The sequence below is a fragment of the Neltuma alba genome, unplaced genomic scaffold, assembly GCF_004799145.2.
Source record: "Neltuma alba isolate B1F8T4 unplaced genomic scaffold, ASM479914v2 tig00012898_pilon, whole genome shotgun sequence".
In the NCBI taxonomy this organism is placed as follows: domain Eukaryota; kingdom Viridiplantae; phylum Streptophyta; class Magnoliopsida; order Fabales; family Fabaceae; genus Neltuma; species Neltuma alba.
Window position 1 is genome coordinate 8,773 of NW_021637269.1, and position 22,328 is coordinate 31,100.

A 22,328-nucleotide genomic window follows, 5' to 3' on the forward strand; every position below is an offset into this window, starting at 1 on the left:
TCAGAGGGAGTACGTGCGTAATGTGGTTATGTATTTATATAGAACTGAATTATATAATACATTCGGACTTTCGAAGATATTAATAAGTGTGTCGCACATGATAGATAGGTCCCAGTGGCACGATGAAGATGTGCAAAATATTGTTTATCACGTGAAGGATTGCGATCTCTCAAATTATTTTGTTTGGATATCTTAATTCTCACCCACACAAACCACAATCGTTTCTTTCAACTATTAATTTATGGAAAAACTATATTTGAACTACCTATACTTTCTTTTAATTTTTAACGTGATACTATGCGTTTGTTTTCACTTAATTAAATCACTTAATTTTACTTTTTCAGTAACATTAGTTTTTATAACTTTATTCGATTACTATTATTAGTCTCTATTCAAGAGTTAGTGATGTTAATAGAGTAAAATTAAAGATTTAATTAAGAGAAAAAAAATATATAAATATCAAATTTAAAATTGGGAGAAAATATGGTACGTCTAATATGGCTTGCATTAGGCGTGTTCCACGTTTCCCAATTTCAACACTTATCATATAAATGATCAGTGCCCACTTGCCACGTACTCACTTCGCACGCACCTTCGTTCTATATTCATTCTCCTCCTGCGTATGTTCATATTATTTCTCTTCTACACTCAGTCACTTAATCATCCATAAATTTTTTATTCACATACAGAGATGATGAAGAAATTAATTAATTAAGAAGGTGATTAAAAGCATTCTATAACGTTAACTTAATTCGTGACCCTTTTTTATTCACCTAAACGATATCCTCGTTATCATAAAGTTTAATTTGAGAGGCTGATTGTAAGTATAATTAAATATATTGTGACCGTGAGAATGTTAATGCATATGATAATTATGTAGGCATATTCAAATATAAATAATTGTATATTTAATATTAAATGTTTATGTCTTTTATGGTCAGGTTGGCAAATCCAATCCATCGTCTTCTTCGTGCCTGATACTTCCAAGTACAAAAGTTGACCTTCGAGACATACGCTGACGAATTCGGAACTGAAACACTATCTCCAGTCTTATTTATAAGATTTTGTTTACTGACTAGAGGTCTTATAAACAGGACAGATGGTAGTGAATGCTGACTTTTCAGCAACCCAAAATTCAAAGAATTGCCGGAATTTTCAAGGTGAGCAGGAAAAAAAGAAATACTTCCTTACTCTTTTTTTAAGTCATTTTCAACATGTTCTATACAGATGAAAAACTTTAAATTTCATTAACTTTCATTTAAAATTCAATAATTTTTTTAACTTTATTCCTATTTAATATATATTATACTCATGTAAAGAAAATCAACACAATAATAAATGAAGAATAAAATTGTAGATCCATACAAAAAATTTTTCTCAGTGCTTTATAAATAAGACCAAAAAATATCTTTTCTTTTTGCCCTATAAATAAGATCAAAGGAGCAAAACTTTGGTCATGAGACCGATTTATATTATAATTTTCAAAAAAATTAATTTTTTAGTTCTTTATTTTTTTAATTCACTTGTAACCCAGTTTTTATAACTCAATGATCAACTCGACTCACCTATGACACTTTAGTTTGCTCACCCTGTATCTCCTAGTTACCCGACTAACTACTTCCTCTTTTTGACCAAAAAACTTACTACTTCCTCTTATCTTTATTAAAAGAACTCACTAATTAATTCATACACATTAAATTTGTCATAACATTTAAGAGATTTTTTCCTACTCTGGTCCTATTTATAAGGTAGAGAGAGAATGTTTTTTTGTCCTATATATAAGACGCTCTTTATTAAATTTCAGCGTCAATGTACTATTTTGTCCTTTATTTATTATGGTTTAGATAGTTATTTTTTCTTGAAAGATATATATATATATTAAATAAGGGTAAAATTGAAAATTTGTTATATTTCAATGAAGAGCTAATGCATTTTAAAATTTTTCTTGTTCTGTATGAAATATGCTGGAAATACCTTATAAATAGGATCAGAGGGGTATATTATCCTCAATAATTAGTCTGAATTCTAACATCATAATATTAATTTCTATTTTTTTTTTCTTATCCTCATTGGATATGGGCATATATGAAAAAATATATATTTAATACTTATTGAAATTATTATATTATTACTCTTAATATATAGTATTTCTGATTATTGTTATTAAAAATTCTAAATGTGATTTTTATCCACCTATTATTATAATAAATAAACTCATTTTTGAATAATGATTTTGGACACGCCCGGCAACATTGGCAAGGAGGCATGAGTATGACTCTACTATAAATTTATTATTATTATCTCTTACGTAACCTGTCACAATCAGTGCTGATCCTCATGGATAACTATAGGGGTGTTCATGAGACACGCATGCCTAATAAACCTGTCCAAGTCCACAAAAAAAGTGTCATGCCCAGCCCAACAAAAGGCTGCTCAATAAAAATGGGTATTTTTTAGCCGGGTAGATTCATGGGTAGGGCAGGGCCATGGGCAAGGTATACTGTCCTGCTCCGAAAAAATATATAATTATATATAATGTAATATTATTTTAAGCAGGTATTCCCTTTATTTTGGCTAAAAAAATTAGTTAAAATTAGAAAAAAAATGAAAAGAACATAAAAATTATAATTATATAAAAGAACCAACTATCAAAATATAAGATTAAATATGCTAAATTACTCCAAGTTAAATTTCCTTCTTTTCCTCTTACCTCCAATTTTTTAAAACAAAAAATAAAATAAAAACCCTTTCAAATCTTGTGCTTTCACATAACTATAAGAATCATCAACTCTATGAATAAACTACAAAATTAGATCAATTATTAAATATTTTAATTATTAAATTTTTTTTACCTCTTATAAGAAATCGAAAGCTGAAGAACAAGACTATATAAGTCTTATATAATATATATATGAGTGATTGAGTTATTCGTGATTAGTATTTTTCTCTCTCACTTGTCTCAAAACATGATAATTAAATTTTTTTTTTACATATGATACGGGCAAGTTGTTATTAAATTTGACAGAAAAGACTACCCTTACCCAGCCCAAAATAGTTAGGGCTTTTACCAGGTAGGGCCAGACAACGGGTTGCAAAACACAGCTTGCCCATCTTTCAAATTGGGTATCTGGACTTTGAATAAGTTTTCAACTTGAAAAGGAAACGCTCAGAGAGATGAGTGAGAAAAGTAGAGAGAAGAGCGGTGGGCACGAGAACTCGACGGTGAGCGATGAGGTTCAGATGTCGGAAAATGGCAAGAAATCGAAAGAAGAGGATGACCTGATGGGAAGAAACATAAAGAAGATGGATGGAGATATCCACATGGAGGAGCAAGACCTCGATGGTGAAGACGCTGCAGGGAGGAAAGAGAAAGGAAACAAGAATTTAGACAGGGAAGGGGAACAGAACGAGACCGGGAAGCAGCGAGAGGAGAAAGGAACTTTTAAATCTCCTATATCCTACAAGGAGAAACTAATGGGAGGCGAGACACAGCACTGTGAAGACAGAGACCTTGATGGACTGATGATACAATGGTTGAGAGAGGAAGAGGAATCAGCCCCTCTACTGATAGAAGCAGAAAAGGAACTCTTAGGAAGCCTACCTAGACTCAATATCAGCGATGAGAGACTGAAAGAGCTGTGCAGACCCTGGAAAAATGCTCTAATTCTAACCGTGTTAGGCAAGACAACAAGCCTGCAGGTAATGAAAGACAGAGTAGGATGGCTACTGAGAACAAACAAATTCAAACTCATTGATCTTCCAAACAATTATTTTGTGTTTCGCACTGATAATCTAGAACTAAATCGAAGATTGCTATTCGATGGACCCTGGCTTATTCAAGGGCATTATTTGGTAGTGCAACGTTGGAGTCCTAACTTCAACCCCTACTGCAATAGGGTTCACAAAGTTGCTATTTGGGTAAGAGTCCCTACATTACTGATGCACATGTATTCGGAGGAGTGCATGTGGGAGCGGGGTAATCTGATCAGAAAGTCGCTGAAAGTGGATATGAACACCTTAGCGTAGTGTAACACGAGGAATATGGCTACGGTGGAAAGAGGGAAGTTCGCCAGAGTAAGTGTAGAAATAGATCTGAACAGGAAGTTGCAATCGAGATTTATGCTTCGAAAGAGAATGTTCACAGTAGAGTATAGGGGCTAGAAGAAATTTGCTTTAAGTGTGGAAGATATGGTCACAAGCTGGAAATCTGTCCTCTGAACATGGAGAGACGAACAGAGCCTAAAGAAGGAAAACAAAACCTGCCGGAAAACAAGGAGTCGATGCCGGAGCTGAAGGAAGACGACAAGCAAGCCTTGTTTAGCATGCCAGGGGTGACGTTAGAGGAAGAGTACGGAACATGGATGAAAGCAAAACACACTTTATGATCAAAAACTCAAAAGGGTGAAACAGACAGGGGCAATCAAGCTAAAGGGGGAATAGGCATTCACAAAAAAGGGAAAGAGCCTACCAATGCTCCAGGGTCACATTTTGACATTCTTAAGGAACAAGAGGGAACGGTCAAATCAACAGACAACTTACCAGCACGTAAAAACAGACCTGGCATGATAGAATAGAGGAGGAAAACTGAGAAGGCCTCTAAGATAGATGATAAGTTAAAAAATGTAGGGAAAAAGCTGGCCAGTGAGCATACCATTATGGAAGAAGGAGAGAGTAGCAGGACGGCTAAGTAGATGCAGGACGCAGACGACCTTATGACAGAAAGGGAAAGACCAGAGGTTATAGTGGAAGGAAAAAAGGAGATGGGTCCCACCAAAAACCCTAACGAAACATTTTGAAGCCCAAACCAACAATGAGAAATAGTGGGAAAGAGAAAAAGGCCATTGGAGTCAAAAGAGGAAATCACCAACGGCCCAAGATTATCTCACCTATCCTTAAAAGAAAGCAAGTATCTAGAGCCCATAAGTTGATCATTGGGTCGATTACTGGAGAGGGCCCAAATGTGAGTATTAGGCAAGGAACAAACATACCCCAGTCACTCCCAGCCACTTTTCATGATATGTCACCTGTTTCCTCAAGAGACCACCGAGAACTATTAAATGTAAATTTGAAGGAACACTTAATGCCTCAACCTAGAGATCCACCAGATATAGTTCAAATATCTCGACAGTTGGAGTTTGAGGAAGAAGCAACTGAAAACCATGATTATTGGTATGAAACTTCTGAAGCAGTTGGAGAGGAAAGTGGAGGTGGAATCATGGAAGATGGTGGGACTGCGAGACAGTAGGCCGCCTTATCCCATTTCTCCTCGTGTCACTATTATGAATTTAATAGCATGGAATTATAGAGGCGCTACCTCCAAGTCTTTCCCTATTAGAGTTAAAGACTTAGTTAGGGGTCGTGAGGTGCAAATTCTTATACTCTTCGAAACAAGAGTAAGTGGTACGAAAGCTGATACAATGATTAGGCGTCTTGGCTTCAACAATTGGATTCGACTTGAGGCTACTGGATATGCAGGAGGAATTTGGATGCTGTGGAATGAGGAAGAACTCACAATTGAGTATGTTCAATCTACTACTCAACTCCTCCACGTCAAGGTAACTAGAAAGAACGATGGCACCTCTTTATTGCTAACCAGTGTTTATGCTGAACCCAACCACGCCCTTCGAAAGTTTCTCTAGGAAGATTTAGAGAGCTTGAGCAAATCTATACAGGGACCTTGGTTAGTGATTGGGGACTTTAACTCCTATCTAAATATGGAAGATAAAATAGGAAGTAAATGCCACAATGTTGCTTCCATGAGAAAGTTTAATGAATGTATCTTTAAGACCCAACTCTTGCAAATGGACACTGTTGGAGACCACTTTACTTGGGAGAGAAATGGAATGAAGGAGAAAATTGACTGGGCATTCACTAACAAAAGGTGGATTCAGATCTTCCCTTTTGCGAAGGTGTATCATTTACCCAAGTTTGGGTCAGATCATCGTCCCCTATTGGTAAGGAATGCTCATAAACAGCCTAGGAAAACAAGAAAACCAGCTTTCAAATGCCAAGCAGGTTGGTGTTTAGAGGAGGACTTCTCAGAGATCATCAGAAATTCATGGGCTCATAAGGATTGGAATGACAATGTTGAAAACTTTACAAAACAAGCTGAGGAATGGAACAAAGGAAAAATAGGGAATTTACCGAGGAAGAAGAAAAACCTTATGAGGAGAATAGAGGGGATTGATAGGGCCCGAAGTAGAAGGGACAACCAATTCCTGATACAAACAGAGAAGGAGCTTTGGAAGGAGTACAATAAGGTAATAGCTCAAGAAAACTCTTTGGTATCAAAAGTCAAGGTGCAATTGGCTTAAGTGGGGAGACAGAAATAGCAATTTTTTCCACGCCTCTACCTTGACAAGAAGAAGAAAGAACCGAATTGATGGGCTGCAAGATTCCAATGGAGAGTGGGTGTTTAATCAACAGCAACTGAAACAGATAGCTCTTACCTTCTATAAAACCCTCTTCACCAGCAATGAAGACACGGCCAGAAATCTCCAAACATCTTCATCCTTTCCTCCTATTTCGGATATGGATAAAAGATGGTTGGAAAAGGAAGTGGATAATGAAGAGATAAAAGCAGCAGTTTTTGATATGGGTGCCTTTAAAGCTCTAGGTCCGGATGGTATACAAGCATTTCTATACCAGGAATTCTAGAACATCCTAGGGAATCACATCTGCCAAATGGTCAAGAATATGTTCACTAATCCTCACAGAATACACCTTCTAAACAAAACAAATCTGATTCTCATTCCCAAATAGGAGACTCCAAGCTGCATAAAAGATTTCAGGCCAATATCCCTATGTAATGTGAGTTACAAGATGATTACAAAGGTTATTAGCAAGAGGCTGAGGTCTATTATGGGAAAAGTAGTGGGTAACCATCAATGTAGTTTCATAGTAGGGAGATAAAGCAGTGACAATATCATCGTAGCTCAAGAGGTGATCCATGCGATGAAAGCTAAAAAAGGTAGGAAAGGCTGGCTGGTGGTGAAAGTGGACCTTGAAAAAGCTTATGACCGGCTAGAATGGAACTTCATCCATGACACTTTAAGGAAAGTGGGATTAGAGGAAAAGATGTGTACGTTAATCATGATGTGCATTACCACCCCTTCCTTCAAAGTCATGTGGAATGGGGAGGAATCAGAAGAATTTTCCCCATCAAGGGGCATAAGGCAAGGGGACCCCATATCCCCTTATATCTTCACACTTTGCATGGAAAGACTTAATCACATTATTCATGATGCTATAGAAGAAGGGGAGTGGACACCTATCTACCTAAACTCAGGTGGGCCTCCCATATCACACCTATTCTTTGCTGATGACCTTATCCTCTTCGGGCAAGCCTCCACTAAATAGGTAGAAGTAATGCTGGAATGTATTGAAAATTTCTGCACAGTTTCGGGTCAAAAAATGAATAGAACTAAGACGAAAATGTGCTTCTCAAGAAATGTTCATTATTCCAGAGTGAGCCAGCTGAGCCAAATAATAGGAGTTGGATTGACAGGAGATGTAGGGAAATACTTGGGAATTCCCCTTGTTCACAGGAGGGCCTCCTTCGCCCTTTTTGCACCAGTTTTAGAGAAGATAGTGGGCAAACTTTCAGGGTGTAAAAAGAAAATGCTTACCCTTCCAGGTCGAGCCACTCTGATCAAAACAATTATTAGTACAATTCCCTCTTATCATATGCAAACCATTTCACTGCCTAAATGCTTGCTGAACGAAATAGAGAAGATGAGCAGAGGTTTTCTCTGGGGAGATAAGGAAAATAAAAAGAAGCTCTATTTGGTGGCTTGGGACCAAATTACAGAGGAAAAGAATGAAGGGGGACTGGGAATAAAAAATCTGAAAGCCCAGAATGAAGCTTTCATAATGAAGCTGTGCTGGAAAATGATTCAAGACAAAGAAGCCTTGTGGGTTAGAGTACTATGAGCAAGATATGGGTGCGGGACAGATATAATACCGAAGGTGGAAAAGCGGCAAAACTCATCCCTCACTTAGAAAGCGATCAGCAACGTTTGGATGAAATTTAAACAGGGGCTGGCTAAGAAGATAGGGAATGGAAGGAATACCTCCTTTTGGTTTGAGAACTGGTCAGAAATAAATGCTCCACTAATTCATTATATTCCAGGAAGAGAACCATTTATTAATAGAGATGATAAAGTGGTGGATTATCTAATGGAATAGGGAGACTGGGATAGAAGAAAACTCAATGTCTAGTTCCCTCATGATATCATTGATCAAATTACTCGTGCTCACCCACCCCGTGAGCAGAGAGGGGAGGATAAAATTTTCTGGAAACCATCCACGGATGGTCTTTTTTCTGTTAGGTTTGCATATCGTTTTATCCTTGCAGGTACACAAGAACGGGCGGATAGCGTGTGGTGACTCATATGGCAATGGCCAAGACCGGAGAAAATTAAAACCTTCCTCTGGTTACTAGCTCACAACCGAGTGCACACAGCAGAGATGAGAGCGCACAGAGGGATGCTAGAGGAACCATCATGTCCATTTAACTGTCGCAACAGGGAAGATGCCATGCATATGATCAGGGATTGTATCAATGCTATAGATTGTTGGAAATCAGTAGTAGATGATTCAATGTGGGAAGACTTCATAAACATGTAGGGAGAGAGATGGATCAGGTGGAATTTAAAACAGAAGCTGGAAAAGAGCACACTAAGAAGCTTCAATAGAAATATTTATTTGGTTACATCTGCTAGGACATTTGGGTATCAAGATGTGAGAAACTTTTCAATCCATCACAGGCCATCTTATAGACTACTGCTAATGATAGCTTCTTCAGAGCCAGTTTGGACAAGGAACTAGTGGAAAGATGTACCTTCTTCAGCAACAACAAACAGATACCTCCAGAGGTCAATACTAACAATGGGGAATGTGCTTACTTGGAGGTGGATGGATTAGTTCTTCGGGATGGAAGAAGCGTGTGTGGAGGGGTCCTCCGAAATAAAGAAGGGAGCTGGTTATGTGGTTTTCAATGCAAGACTGTCTCAGTTCCCTCAGCCTTGGCGGAAGTGTTTGCAATCTTGTATGGCTTAAATGTTTGTTGGTCTAAGAATCTCAAGAAAATAATTGTTAAATTTGACTGTATAGAGGCAATCAATCTGATCTTGAGAGGATGCAATGTCGATTATCCTTTTAAAGATTTGATTGATGATACTAGATTATTGCTCCATCGAGACTGGCAGGTTAGTCTTAGTTACACTAGCAGGGAACATATAGGATTAGCTGATTTTTTAGCCAGAACTTCTCATGATATGGATGATGTCTATTGCTTCCTGGACCAACCTCTACCGGGAATTTCTGGAGCGGATGTTGAGCTAGGAGGTTAGATCTTGTATTTGTAAGTTGATCTTCTAAGAAGAGATTTCAGTTTCTACTCAAAAAAAAAAAAAAGGGTATCTGGCTAGGGCCATGTCCAGCTCAACCCTACCCATGTGCAGCTCTAGATAAGTATCACGCTGATGTCATAGAGATTGCAGAGTAACTTTAAGCATTGTCTTGGGGGGTGAGGGTGTGGTAATTAAATATTTTAGTTCTCGATATTGAAAATTCAAAGTCTCACTGCTGACGTCAGTCAAACGGTCATAACATGAATAGTGCCAAAAAACCGAAAATTGAGTTCTATAAATTCCACAGATATCCGCCTTCTGCTCAGCACCTTCAAGCACCATCTTTCCGGTCTTCTTCTTCTCCTCCTCCTTTCTGCTCATTCTCTTTATCGCAACTACTCAACAATGGCTTGCTCTCTTATCAGCACTAGTTTTCTTCCCCTACACCATTCTCAGGATAACACCTCCTCCTCCCCTACTCTTTCAATCCGAACAACCAGAGTTTATTCTGCAACTAACCCACAAAGGGTATGTGATGAGATCAATGATTTCAAGCCAATTTTCCGCGTTGTTAATGGAGTCAGACGCTAACATTTTTTGTTTCTGTTTGATTTTCAGAGGAAGAAAGCGACGATGATGGCAGCAGGAGGAGGGCCCGTTGGTGAGGAAGAGAAACCTTTGGAATCAATCAAGTTGAGGAAGCCTCTGAATTTCTCTGGAGAGAAACCTTCTACTCCGATCTTGGACACCATCAATTACCCAATTCACATGAAGAATCTATCCCTTCAGGTAAATGTCAATTCTGCCACTAATTATTCCACATCGCACTCTAGCTCATTTCTCTGCGATATGTGAACTGTACTGAACATGATCGATCCGGTGGGAATCAGGAGCTCGGTGAGCTTGCCGATGAACTGAGAGAAGAGATTGTTCACACAGTCTCGAAGACAGGAGGCCATTTGAGCTCAAGCCTCGGCGTGGCGGAGTTAACCGTCGCTCTCCACCATGTTTTCAGCACTCCTCAAGACAAGATCATTTGGGACGTCGGACATCAGGCGTACGCTCATAAGATTTTGACTGGAAGAAGATCAAGCATGCATACCATTCGACAAACCGGTGGACTCGCAGGATTCCCCAAGAGGGAAGAGAGTGTTCACGATGCCTTTGGAGTTGGTCACAGTTCTACTAGTATTTCCGCCGCCTTAGGTATAAACACTTTTCATATATAATCGTTAATAAGACTCATAACTATCATTTGCGTGATCTTATTAATCATAAACTGTATATTTTGGGGGTAATTCAGGGATGGCGGTTGCGAGGGACTTGATGGGGAAGGAGAACCAAGTGGTTGCAGTGATAGGTGACGGCGCAATGACGGCGGGCCAAGCTTACGAGGCAATGAACAACGCCGGTTTCCTTGATACCAATATGATCATAATCTTGAATGACAATGAACAAGTATCCCTTCCCACCGCCACCGTCGACGGTGCAGCCCCTCCGGTCGGCGCTCTAAGCAAAGCACTCACAAGACTACAAACCAGTAGAAAGTTCCATCAGCTGCGTGAGGCTGCCAAGGTATATCCACACATTTCTTTCCTGGGAGCCAGTGGGATCCACACATGTTGTGAGTCTTTATCACACGCCCCTCCCTGTTTACCACGTGCTTGGATAGGAGACGACCGACCTTTGAGCGTCCTCATAGGATTTATGCTCTACAACTAATGTTTGCCGACAAAAATAACAGGGAGTTACCAAGCAAATCGGAGGCCAAACACACGAGTTTGCGGCAAAATTGGATACGTATATGAGAGGAATAGCGGGTGGTTCAGGCGCTTGCTTGTTTGAGGAGCTTGGGCTGTATTATATCGGTCCAGTGGACGGCCATAATGTAGGAGACCTCGTGCATGTTCTGAAGAAAATCAAGGGCACGCCTGACATAGGACCTGTTCTAATTCATGTTATCACTGAGAAAGGAAAAGGCTATGCTCCTGCGGAAGCAGCACCAGACAAGATGCATGGTATTGTGTTGCGTCCTAGCCTCTAAAAGTTTATCTGCATATAACTTTGTCTCAGCAAATTCAAACAATAAGCTTCATGGTACTGTTATATTTATATGTATGCAGGTGTTGTGAAGTTTGATCCCAAGTCAGGGAAGCAAATGAAGTCCAAAACAAGCACACGTCCTTACACCCAGTACTTCGCAGATTCTCTAATAGCAGAAGCAGAGGCCGATGACAGAATTGTTGCCATCCATGCTGCAATGGGAGGAGGCACTGGACTCAACTTATTCCAAAAGCAATTCCCTGAAAGGTGTTTCGATGTGGGGATCGCAGAGCAGCATGCTGTTACCTTCGCTGCCGGCCTTGCTGCCGAAGGACTCAAGCCTTTCTGTGCAATTTACTCTTCGTTTTTGCAGAGGGGTTTTGATCAGGTGACAAAATTATGCTAAACTTTTATAGGATTGATGCCGCAGATTCTTATATTTTTGTCCTGTCATCACTTTGTTGACTTGTGACTTTAATTTGCAGGCGGCACATGATGTGGACCTTCAGAGGCTTCCAGTGAGATTCGCAGTAGATAGGGCTGGGCTTGTGGGTGCTGATGGCCCAACTCATTGTGGAGCCTTTGACACGACTTTCATGGCTTGTCTGCCAAACATGGTGGTCATGGCTCCTTCAGATGAAACCGAGCTCATGCACATGGTAGCCACGGCTGCGGCCATAGATGACCGCCCTAGCTGTTTTAGGTACCCAAGAGGAAATGGCATAGGATCCCTGCTTCCACCAAACAACAAAGGCACCCCGCTAGAGGTACGGATTATCTTAAATTTAAAAAAACGAAGCATTTTTATGCTGCATGAGATAAAGATGTGAAAGAGATTTTACATCTCGTAAAGCATAACCGAGAGACTTGAAGATGAATGTGTGAAAGTCATAACTCAATCATTTAGTGCTGATGGAGACTTGAAATGGATGTAGGTTGGGAAAGGAAGGGTATTGAAGGAAGGAAGCAGGGTGGCGCTTGTGGGATATGGAACCATGGTTCAAAGCTGTATGGAGGCAGCAAAGTTGCTTGAAGCTCGAGGCATCTCAGCTACCGTGGTTGATGCCAGATTCTGCAAGCCTTTGGATCGGGAACTGATGAAGCAGTTAGCTAGAGAGCATGAAGTTCTTATCACTGTTGAAGAAGGATCCATCGGAGGATTTGGCTCTCACGTTTCTCAGTTCCTAGGCTTGAATGGACTCCTCGATGGAAATCTCAAGGTACTCCCATAAATCAATCTTCCTTTTTCCTTTTCTTTTTCACGTTTCTCATTCAATAACTCCGATTAAAGGAGATTGTTAAATTGTTGCAGTGGCGAGCCATGACACTACCAGACAGATACATTGACCACGGATCTCAGACAGATCAGATTGAAGTAGCAGGATTGAGTTCAAAACATATTGCGGCTACTGCTTTGTCTTTAACAAATACTCAACCTGATAATCGTTATCTGTTTAATCTTCGTATGTGAGACTGTAGCATAAGATGAGATGTGATACATTTGAGCATACGTCTCCTTTCAGCTTGTAAATACTGGATGTAAACTATGGAAATGAAATAATTTTTTTTTTCTTAAACCATTCTATTTTAACGCTCCATTATAACTTTTGATCAATTTGTCAAATATTTTACATTTTAATTTTCTATTAACTTTTCATTAGAACCAACTATAAATGTGAAGAATGAAATTATAAAGACTGTTGGTTTGCGTCCTTTTAACAGTAGGCACAACATTGCAGCGTTTGTTTAAATCTATTCAAGTTTAGAGATTCCATTACATCACTTGACTGATTAGACCGACACTGAGGTAAAATGCACCTAACCTAATTTTGGCTCTTTCAATATATCCATTACTTAGGTTAGAAGTGTTGAACTATCCTGTTCTCGTCCCAGTTATTTTGGAGTAAAACACAATTGTCTCGAGACGTGTGATATATTATCTTCCTTTTAAATTTTTATAAATTTATTTTATTTAATACTATAATAATATTATGATAATAAAATTAGTAATTATTATTTTGGTTATGTTCTTTTCATCATGTTCTTTTTCACAAGTATTTTAAGTTTGTTTATATTTTGTCTCTTGAGAATACAAATACCGTTTCCTTTTTGTCAATTTTTAACTAATTTTTTTATCTTTTTTCTTCTTATAGGTTTTTTCCTAATTTTTATTTTTTAAAATAATTCTTAATTTGAAATTAAAAAATAAACAAATTTTTTTTCAAAAAAAAAGAAAAGAAAGGATATGTTTATCTCATCCCGATTTTGCCCTCTCCGGTTCGGGATGGATACGGGACAAAAAACATCTCATCCCACCCGTCAACACTCCTAACTCGCATGCTCATAATACTCATTGAAGCTAAGGTCCGATTTTACTGCCCTATAGTACTATATGTCTCCTCTATTCTCTGGTTACTCAAATTTCCCCTTCCATTCTCTTTCTCTATTACGATCTCCTCCCCCCCCCCCCCAACCCCAAAAAAAAAAAACTCTCTTTTCTCCTCCACAACAACCTCGAATCTGTCCTGCCTGTCCAGTTAAATATCCAACTGATTGATTTTTCCTAGCCTCATCAATTCTAATTGGTTTAACGGAATCCTTCCCCACTTGAATCAATCCTCGCTTCAAAGTTTCAAGTGCTTGCTGGAGAAGAAGGCAAAGGTTGAAGGGGGTGCTTGCTAAGGAAAAAGAAGACAACAATGGTGGTTGGTGGGAGGGGTTTATCGTTTTCAAACTTTTCTTCATTCTTCTTCGACCTCCATTCTATCCGCTGAGAGTTTCCCTTCGTCCATTTCACTGTGGAGATTGACTAACTTTATTGCATCGGTTTTTGGGTTTGCTGTAATAATTTTATTTGATTACAATATTCTTATTTTAGGATCAATTAATTTCTATTGTCTTCTGAATTTTGAAGTTCATTAAATTCAGGTGCATAATATCTTCTGAAGTAGATTTTCATGTTTGATTTTCAAAGAAATAGATTGAAAAAAGTATACCCTTACATGGTCATTTGTTTAGCTTGGCATAGAATTATGAATTTCAAGTGTTTTGCAATAACCATCTTGTAGTTCAAACACAAGACATCCCAAAAATTAGGATGTTAACTTTCACATTTTACAAGTTTTCTTTCGTCACAAAACTTTTGCAATAAAATTTAGGTACAAGACAACTTCAAAAATTAACAAGTTAAATTTCTCAGTTTAAAATTTTCATCCGCAATTCATAAGTTCTCATTCTCAACAAAACTTTCAAAATAACTACTTTATATTATAACTTTAAGTATAAGACACCTTAATAGTAGAACAAGACATTCTTAGAAATTAACACGTTAAATTCTGCCACTCATAAGTTTCCATTCGCAACAAAACTTTTGCAATAAACATTTTTGAACTCAAGCACAAGTCGACTTTAAAAATTAACAAGTTAAGTTTCATAGTTCATATATTTTTATTCGCAATTCACAATAAGTAATAGAAAATTGATTTTCCTTTGTCCAATAACTCAAAGGCATTAACGCAAATTGATAAAATTTCTAATGAAATCCTAATTTGGATCATGTGACCTGATTAAGTTTAACAACCCAAATTGAAATATGGGTAATTCAAGTATCTTTTAAAGAAATTTTCCGTGAATGTATAAAATTAGAGGAGTACGTACGTAAGTAATGTGGTTAAGTATTTATGTAGAACTGAAATTATATACTACCTCTGATCCTTAATATAAGATCTTATTTGATTTTTGTTTTAGTTCTAAATATAAGATGTTACTCTACTTTATCTCTCATATTTATGTATTTTTTTCTCAAGGTAATCCTTTTAATAATAGTATTTCTAACGAATACACTTAATTAATAATGATATTTTAGGAAAAAACAACGCTTATTTATTACAAATAACTAACTTAATTTATGTTTTTTATCTACTCAAATTAATCAACTAGCTCTTATATTTAAAACAGGAGGTAGTAATACATTCAGAGATATTAATAATTGTTCGCACATGATAGACAGGTCCCAGTGGGACGATGAAGACGTGCAAAATATTGTTTATCACGTTTAGGATTGTGATCTCTCATATTATTTTGTCTGGATATCGTAATTCTCACCCACACAAACAACAATTGTTTCTTTCACCTACTCCCTCCCCGTCTATATATAAACTTTATTTTTAGAGATGGGCCTGGTTAAAAATATAAACTTGATTTTTAAAGATGAGTTTGGTCCAAAATATAAGTTTTATGTTTTAGTTTTCCTGAGCATTTTTTTTTTCTATTTTACCCTTAGTTGACCGTATTTAATAATCTCTCTCATTAATATTACTTGCATATGTTATCTTTCATCATTTTTTTTATTTATTGCCTCTCATTTACTCTCTTTATAAATAAGAGCAAATTTAGAGGGAAAAAATTCATTTCTAACCTGTTTATTATTTTTTACTAATTTAATTACTAGTTCATTAAACATGATTCAGTTATTTAAAATTTATATATAGAACCATGGAGAGATTAATTAATGAGAAGTTCTTGTATGAACCTGGAGTGCTACTTCATTTGTGGTCCAAATCATAACAACTCAACTCATTATGATCTTAGTTTGGCAGCCTAACTCATCTCAAGCAATTCGAATTTTATTTTCAAAATAAAGCTCTTAATCGCAACCAAAAAAAAAAAAACCTCCTCAGGAATTGGCAGATATCTGGTTCTCTAAAAGCGTTCAACCTGCCCTAGCCCAACTTCACCTCATCGTCTTCGGCAGTGAAAAGTCCATGACGTCGAAGTCATCTATCTCCTCACCTTGGTTTTGATTGGTTACTCATCAATACTTATCCAAATATGTATAGTTCAAGCTTTGGACTTACAAGGGACAAGAACCATCCTCTAGATATTTCATAAGCCTTTTGATTCCACCCACTTGTTGTGCGAATCAACAGAATGGCTTGTACCTGTCAAATCAATATCTCCCATTCTTAATTACATTTATTTTTGTAGATTATTGGGGCTTTGGCCTTTAACGAGTTCATCGAACAGAGCTGGGTTCTTACTGCCATTTAAAATTCGTAGTTTTAAAAGCTCAAACACAAATTGAAATGGAATTCCGGTGCCCACTGCAAGCAATTGTTCTCTCTCAATGATGAAAACAACCAGGCGGCAAAATGGGGGTTGGGGGAGATGGAGGAATGGCAGCACGGGAAGGGGGAAAAATTAACAGGGCGTGCGTGGTTTTTTTTTTTTTTTTTTTTAGTGAATTGTTTTATTTATCTATTTCTCTATTTTTGCCCTGCATAAAAATTGGCACATCAGATTAAAATACTCTTGAGTGCCCAAAAAAAAAAAAAAGATTAAAATACTCTTGAGTTGATGAGTTGTGATTGACCAGTTCACAAGTGAGGTGGCACTCTAGATCCATACAAAAAAATTTTCTTAATTAATTTGCGTTTGGCGTGTTCCACGTTTCGCAATTTCAGCACTAACCACATAAATGATCACTCCCCACTTGCCACGTACTCACTTCACACCTTCCTTCTATATTCATTCTCCTTCTACGTACATTCGTATTATTTCTCTCTCTTCACACAATCACTTAATCATTCATAAATTTTTTATTCACATACAGATGATGAACAGATTGATTGATTAATTAAGAAGGTGATTAAAAGCATTCTATAACTTCGACGTGACCCTTTTTTATTCAACTAAACGATATCCTCGTTATCATTATAAAGTTTAATTTAAGAGGCTGATTATAAGTATAAGTACTGTGACCGTGAGAATATTAACGCATGTGATAATTATGTAGGCGTATTCAAATATAAATAATTCTATATTTAATATTAAATGTTTATGTCTGTTATGATCGATCAGGCTGGCAAATTCAATCCATCTTCTTCTTTATGCCTGACACTTGTAAATACAAAAGTTAACCTTCAAGACATATGTTGACGAATCGGAACCGAAATGAATGCTGGCTTTAATTTTAAGCAACCCAAAATTCATAGAATTGCTGAAATTTTCAAGGTACGCAGAGAAAAAAAAGAGAAAGAAATTAAACTTTTTTCATGAGACCAATTTATATTTTAATTTTCAAAAAAAATTAATATTTTAGTAATTCATCTTTTATCTCATTTGTAGCCTGTTTCAATAACTCAATCCTCAGCTCTGGACTCGCCTATGACTCTCTGGTTTGCTCATCCCATTTCTCTTAGTTTCCCAACTTACTACTTTCTCTTATTCTTATTATAAGAACCAACTTACTAATTCATACATGCTAATATAAATATTTCTCAGATCCTATTTATAAGACAGAGAGAGAAGATATTTTTTGATCTTATTTATTATTGTATTGACTCTGTTTACATGAGGCATAATATATATTAAACAGAGATAAAGTTAAAAAGTCATTAAATTTTAAATGAGAGTTAATAAAGTTTAAAATTTTTTTTATTTGTGTAAAATATGTTGGAAGTAACTTATAAATAGGACTTTGGGAATAGTTATGAGCATTAAATTTGTCATAACATTTAAGTGATTTCTAATATTACTCTCATCAATTAGTCTAAATTCTAACATCATAACATTAATTTCTATTTTCTCACTGTTCCTCCTTAAATACGAGCATATATGGAAAAAAAAAGTATTTAATACTTATTGACACTATTATAATATTACTCTTAGTATATAGCATTTCTGATTATTTTTATAAAAAATTCGAAATGTGATTTTTATCCACCTATTATTATTATATTAAGTAAACTGAATCGTATGACCTAAAGCCGCGTGCAGTTGTCTTTAGTAATTTTTAAATAATGATTTTGGACACGCCCCGCAATATCAGCAGTGAGGTATGAGCATGACTCTATTATTAATTTATTACTACTATCTCGTACCTAACCAGTCACAATCAGTGCTGAGCCTCAGGGATCACTATGACGCTGATGTCATAAAGATTGGAAAGTTAATTTCAGCTTTGTCCGGGGTGTGAGTGTGGTAACTACATGCTGGATTTCTCGCAGGGATTAAAAAGAAGGATATTAAGGGGGTGTTTGGATAGAAATCAAACTATGTTTTAGAAGTTTTTTACGGATTACGAAGTAAATATGTAGAGGAGGTTACCTTGTTTTGTAGAAAAGTGATTCTGAAACTTAAGTTTTAGTTTTGCCAAACACCCCCTAAGATCATTAGATATTTTAGTTTTCCATATTGAAAATTCAAAGTCTCACTGCTGACGTCCGTCAAGCGGTCATAACATGAACAGTGCCAAAAGGCCGAAGGTTCAGTTCTATAAATTCCACAGATATCCGCCTTCCGCTCGGCACCTTCAAGCACTATCTTTCCACTGATTCTCTTCATCTCAACTACTCAGCAATGGCTTCCTCTCTTCTCAGCACTAGTTTTCTTCCCATACACCATTCTCAGGATAACACCTCCTCTTCCCCTACTCTTTCAATCCGAACAACCAAAGTTTATTCTGCAACTAGGCCCAAAAAGGTACGATTATGATGAGATCAATGATTTCAAACCAATTTTCCGCGTTGTTAATGGAGTCTCAGAGGCTTACATTTTCTGTTTCTGTTTGATTTTCAGATGAAGAGAGTGACGATGATGGCTGCAGGAGGAGGCACCGTTGGTGAGGAGGAGAAGCCCTTGGAATCAATCAAGTTGGGGAAGCCTCTGAATTTCTCTGGAGAGAAACCTTCTACTCCCATCTTGGACACCATCAATCACCCAATTCACATGAAGAATCTATCTCTTCAGGTAAAGGTCCTTCTTGCCATTAATTATTCCAGATCACCCTCATTCCTCTGCAATCTGTGAACTGTACTGAGCATGATCGATCCGGTGGGAATCAGGAGCTCGGTGTGCTTGCCGATGAACTGAGAGAAGAGATTGTTCACATAGTCTCGAAGACAGGAGGCCATTTGAGCTCAAGCCTCGGCGTGGCGGAGTTAACCGTCGCCCTCCACCATGTTTTCAGCACTCCTCAAGACAAGATCATTTGGGACGTCGGTCATCAGGCGTACGCTCATAAGATTTTGACTGGAAGAAGATCCAGCATGCATACGATTCGACAGACCAGTGGACTCGCGGGATTCCCCAAGAGGGAAGAGAGTGTTCACGATGCCTTTGGAGTTGGTCACAGTTCTACTAGTATTTCAGCCGCCTTAGGTATCTAATATATATATATATATATATATATATAAAATCGTTAACACCAGAGTGCAGGATAACTATCAGTTGCATGTTCTTTAATAATAAACTGCATATTTTGTGGGTCATTCAGGGATGGCGGTTGCGAGGGACTTGATAGGGAAGGAGAACCAAGTGGTTGCAGTGATCGGTGACGGCGCAATGACGGCGGGACAAGCGTACGAGGCAATGAACAACGCCGGTTTCCTTGATACCAATATGATCATAATTTTAAATGATAATGAACAAGTCTCCCTTCCCACCGCCACCGTCGACGGCCCTGTTCCTCCGGTCGGCGCGCTAAGCAAAGCCCTCACAAGACTACAAACCAGCAGAAATTTCCATCAACTGCGTGAGGCTGCCAAGGTATATCCCTGCCAGCATGATATATATTATTTAGAAATTCACATTTATTTTCTGTGGGACCTAGTGGGATTCACACGTTGTGGGTCCTTATAACACTCCCCTCCCTGCTCACCACGTGCTTTAGATGGGAGACGACAGACCTTTGAGCGTCCTGATGGGCTTTATGCTCTACAACTAATGTTTGCCGACAAAAATAACAGGGAATTACCAAGCAAATCGGAGGCCAGACACACGAGTTTGCGGCAAAATTGGATGCGTACATGAGAGGAATAGCGGGTGGTCCAGGCGCTTGCTTGTTTGAGGAGCTTGGGCTGTACTATATTGGTCCAGTGGACGGCCATAACGTAGGAGACCTCGTACATGTTCTGAAGAAAATCAAGGGCATGCCCGACATAGGACCTGTTCTAATTCATGTTATCACTGAGAAAGGAAAAGGCTATGCTCCTGCGGAAGCAGCACCAGACAAGATGCATGGTATTATGTTGCTTCCTAGCCTCTAAAAGTTTATCTGCATATAACTTTGTTCCCGCAAATTCAAACAATGAGCTTCATGGTACTGTTATATTTATACATATGCAGGTGTTGTGAAGTTTGATCCCATGTCAGGGAAGCAAATGAAGTCCAAACCAAGCACACGTTCTTACACGCAGTACTTCGCAGATTCTCTAATAGCAGAAGCAGAGGCTGATGACAGAATTGTTGCCATCCATGCTGCAATGGGAGGAGGCACTGGACTCAACTTATTCCAAAAGCAATTCCCTGAAAGGTGTTTCGATGTGGGGATCGCAGAGCAGCATGCTGTTACCTTCGCTGCCGGCCTTGCTGCCGAAGGACTCAAGCCTTTCTGTGCAATTTACTCTTCGTTTTTGCAAAGGGGTTTTGATCAGGTGACAAAATTATGCTAAACTTTTAGAGGACTATTGATGCTGCAAATTCTTATAATTTTGTCCTTCTTATTACTTTGTTAACTTGTGAATTTAATTTGCAGGTGGCACATGATGTGGACCTTCAGAGGCTTCCAGTGAGATTCGCAGTAGATAGGGCTGGGCTTGTGGGTGCTGATGGTCCAACTCATTGTGGAGCCTTTGACACGACTTTCATGGCTTGTCTGCCAAACATGGTGGTCATGGCTCCTTCAGATGAAACCGAGCTCATGCACATGGTAGCCACGGCTGCGGCCATAGATGACCGCCCTAGCTCTTTTAGGTACCCAAGAGGAAATGGCATAGGATCCCTGCTTCCACCAAACAACAAAGGCACCCCGCTAGAGGTACGGATTATCTTAAATTTAAAAAAGAAGAAGCATTTTTATGCTGCATGAGATAAAGATGTGAAAGGGATTTTACATCTCGTAAAGCATAACCGAGAGACTTGAAGATGAATGTGTGAAAGTCATAACTCAATCATTTAGTGCTGATGGAGACTTGAAATGGATGTAGGTTGGGAAAGGAAGGGTATTGAAGGAAGGAAGCAGGGTGGCACTTGTGGGATATGGAACCATGGTTCAAAGCTGTGTGGAGGCAGCAAAGTTACTTGAAGCTCGAGGCATCTCAACCACCGTGGTTGATGCCAGATTCTGCAAGCCTTTGGATCGGGAACTGATGAAGCAGTTAGCTAGAGAGCATGAAGTTCTTATCACTGTTGAAGAAGGATCCATCGGAGGATTTGGCTCTCACGTTTCTCAGTTCCTAGGCTTGAATGGACTCCTTGATGGAAATCTCAAGGTACTCCCATAAATCAATCTTCTTTTTTTCTTTTATTTTTCACACATTCTCATTCAGTAACTCCGATTAAAGGAGATTGTTAAATTGTTGCAGTGGCGAGCTATGACCCTACCAGACAGATACATTAACCATGGATCTCAGACAGATCAGATTGAAGTAGCAGGGTTGAGTTCAAAACATATTGTGGCTACTGCTTTGTCTTTAACAAATATTAAACCAGATAATCGTTATCTATTTAGTCCTCAAATGTGAGACTTTAGTGTAACATGAGATGTGATTATGTGATTCAATTAGATACATCATACATCTTCCTTAAGCTTGTAAATGCTCATTGTACGGTTTAAATTAAAGAAAAATAATTATTTTTATTAAACTGCTCTATTTTAGAGTTCCATGCATAAAGATAAAATATAAGCTGACTAATTAAAATTTTGCAATCTTTTTTTTTTTTAAATATCTGCGTCATTAAAATCTAGTTTAAAGATACGATTTCATCACTTTATTAGACCGAAACTAAGGTAAAAATGTACACATCCTACTTTTGGAATGCTATATACTCCTTTGAATATTCACCCTACATTATATATGTAATTTGATATATAAATGAATCGCAGGAACTTTAATTCCATAAGAGCAATAATGTGTCGATGACAGTTGACTT

General features: G+C 37.9%; 2 protein-coding genes across 2 annotated transcripts; both read left to right on the forward strand.

Annotated features, from left to right (window-relative positions):
* The first annotated feature begins 10,002 nt into the window (after nt 1-10,002).
* Nucleotides 10,003-22,040, forward strand: LOC114732289 (probable 1-deoxy-D-xylulose-5-phosphate synthase 2, chloroplastic). The gene is made up of 9 exons (XM_028919589.1): nt 10,003-10,142; nt 10,244-10,559; nt 10,657-10,928; nt 11,098-11,371; nt 11,477-11,784; nt 11,882-12,163; nt 12,332-12,616; nt 12,709-12,881; nt 21,934-22,040. Exons 1-8 carry the CDS (start codon nt 10,122-10,124, stop codon nt 12,865-12,867), a joined length of 1,917 nt encoding a protein of 638 aa, XP_028775422.1. The 5' UTR covers nt 10,003-10,121; the 3' UTR covers nt 12,868-12,881; nt 21,934-22,040.
* On the forward strand, nt 18,755-22,040 carry LOC114732288 (probable 1-deoxy-D-xylulose-5-phosphate synthase 2, chloroplastic). The gene is made up of 9 exons (XM_028919588.1): nt 18,755-18,878; nt 18,975-19,145; nt 19,241-19,556; nt 19,672-19,943; nt 20,144-20,417; nt 20,523-20,830; nt 20,932-21,213; nt 21,383-21,667; nt 21,761-22,040. Exons 1-9 carry the CDS (start codon nt 18,756-18,758, stop codon nt 21,917-21,919), a joined length of 2,190 nt encoding a protein of 729 aa, XP_028775421.1. The 5' UTR covers nt 18,755; the 3' UTR covers nt 21,920-22,040.
* Nucleotides 22,041-22,328: the final 288 nt, after the last annotated feature.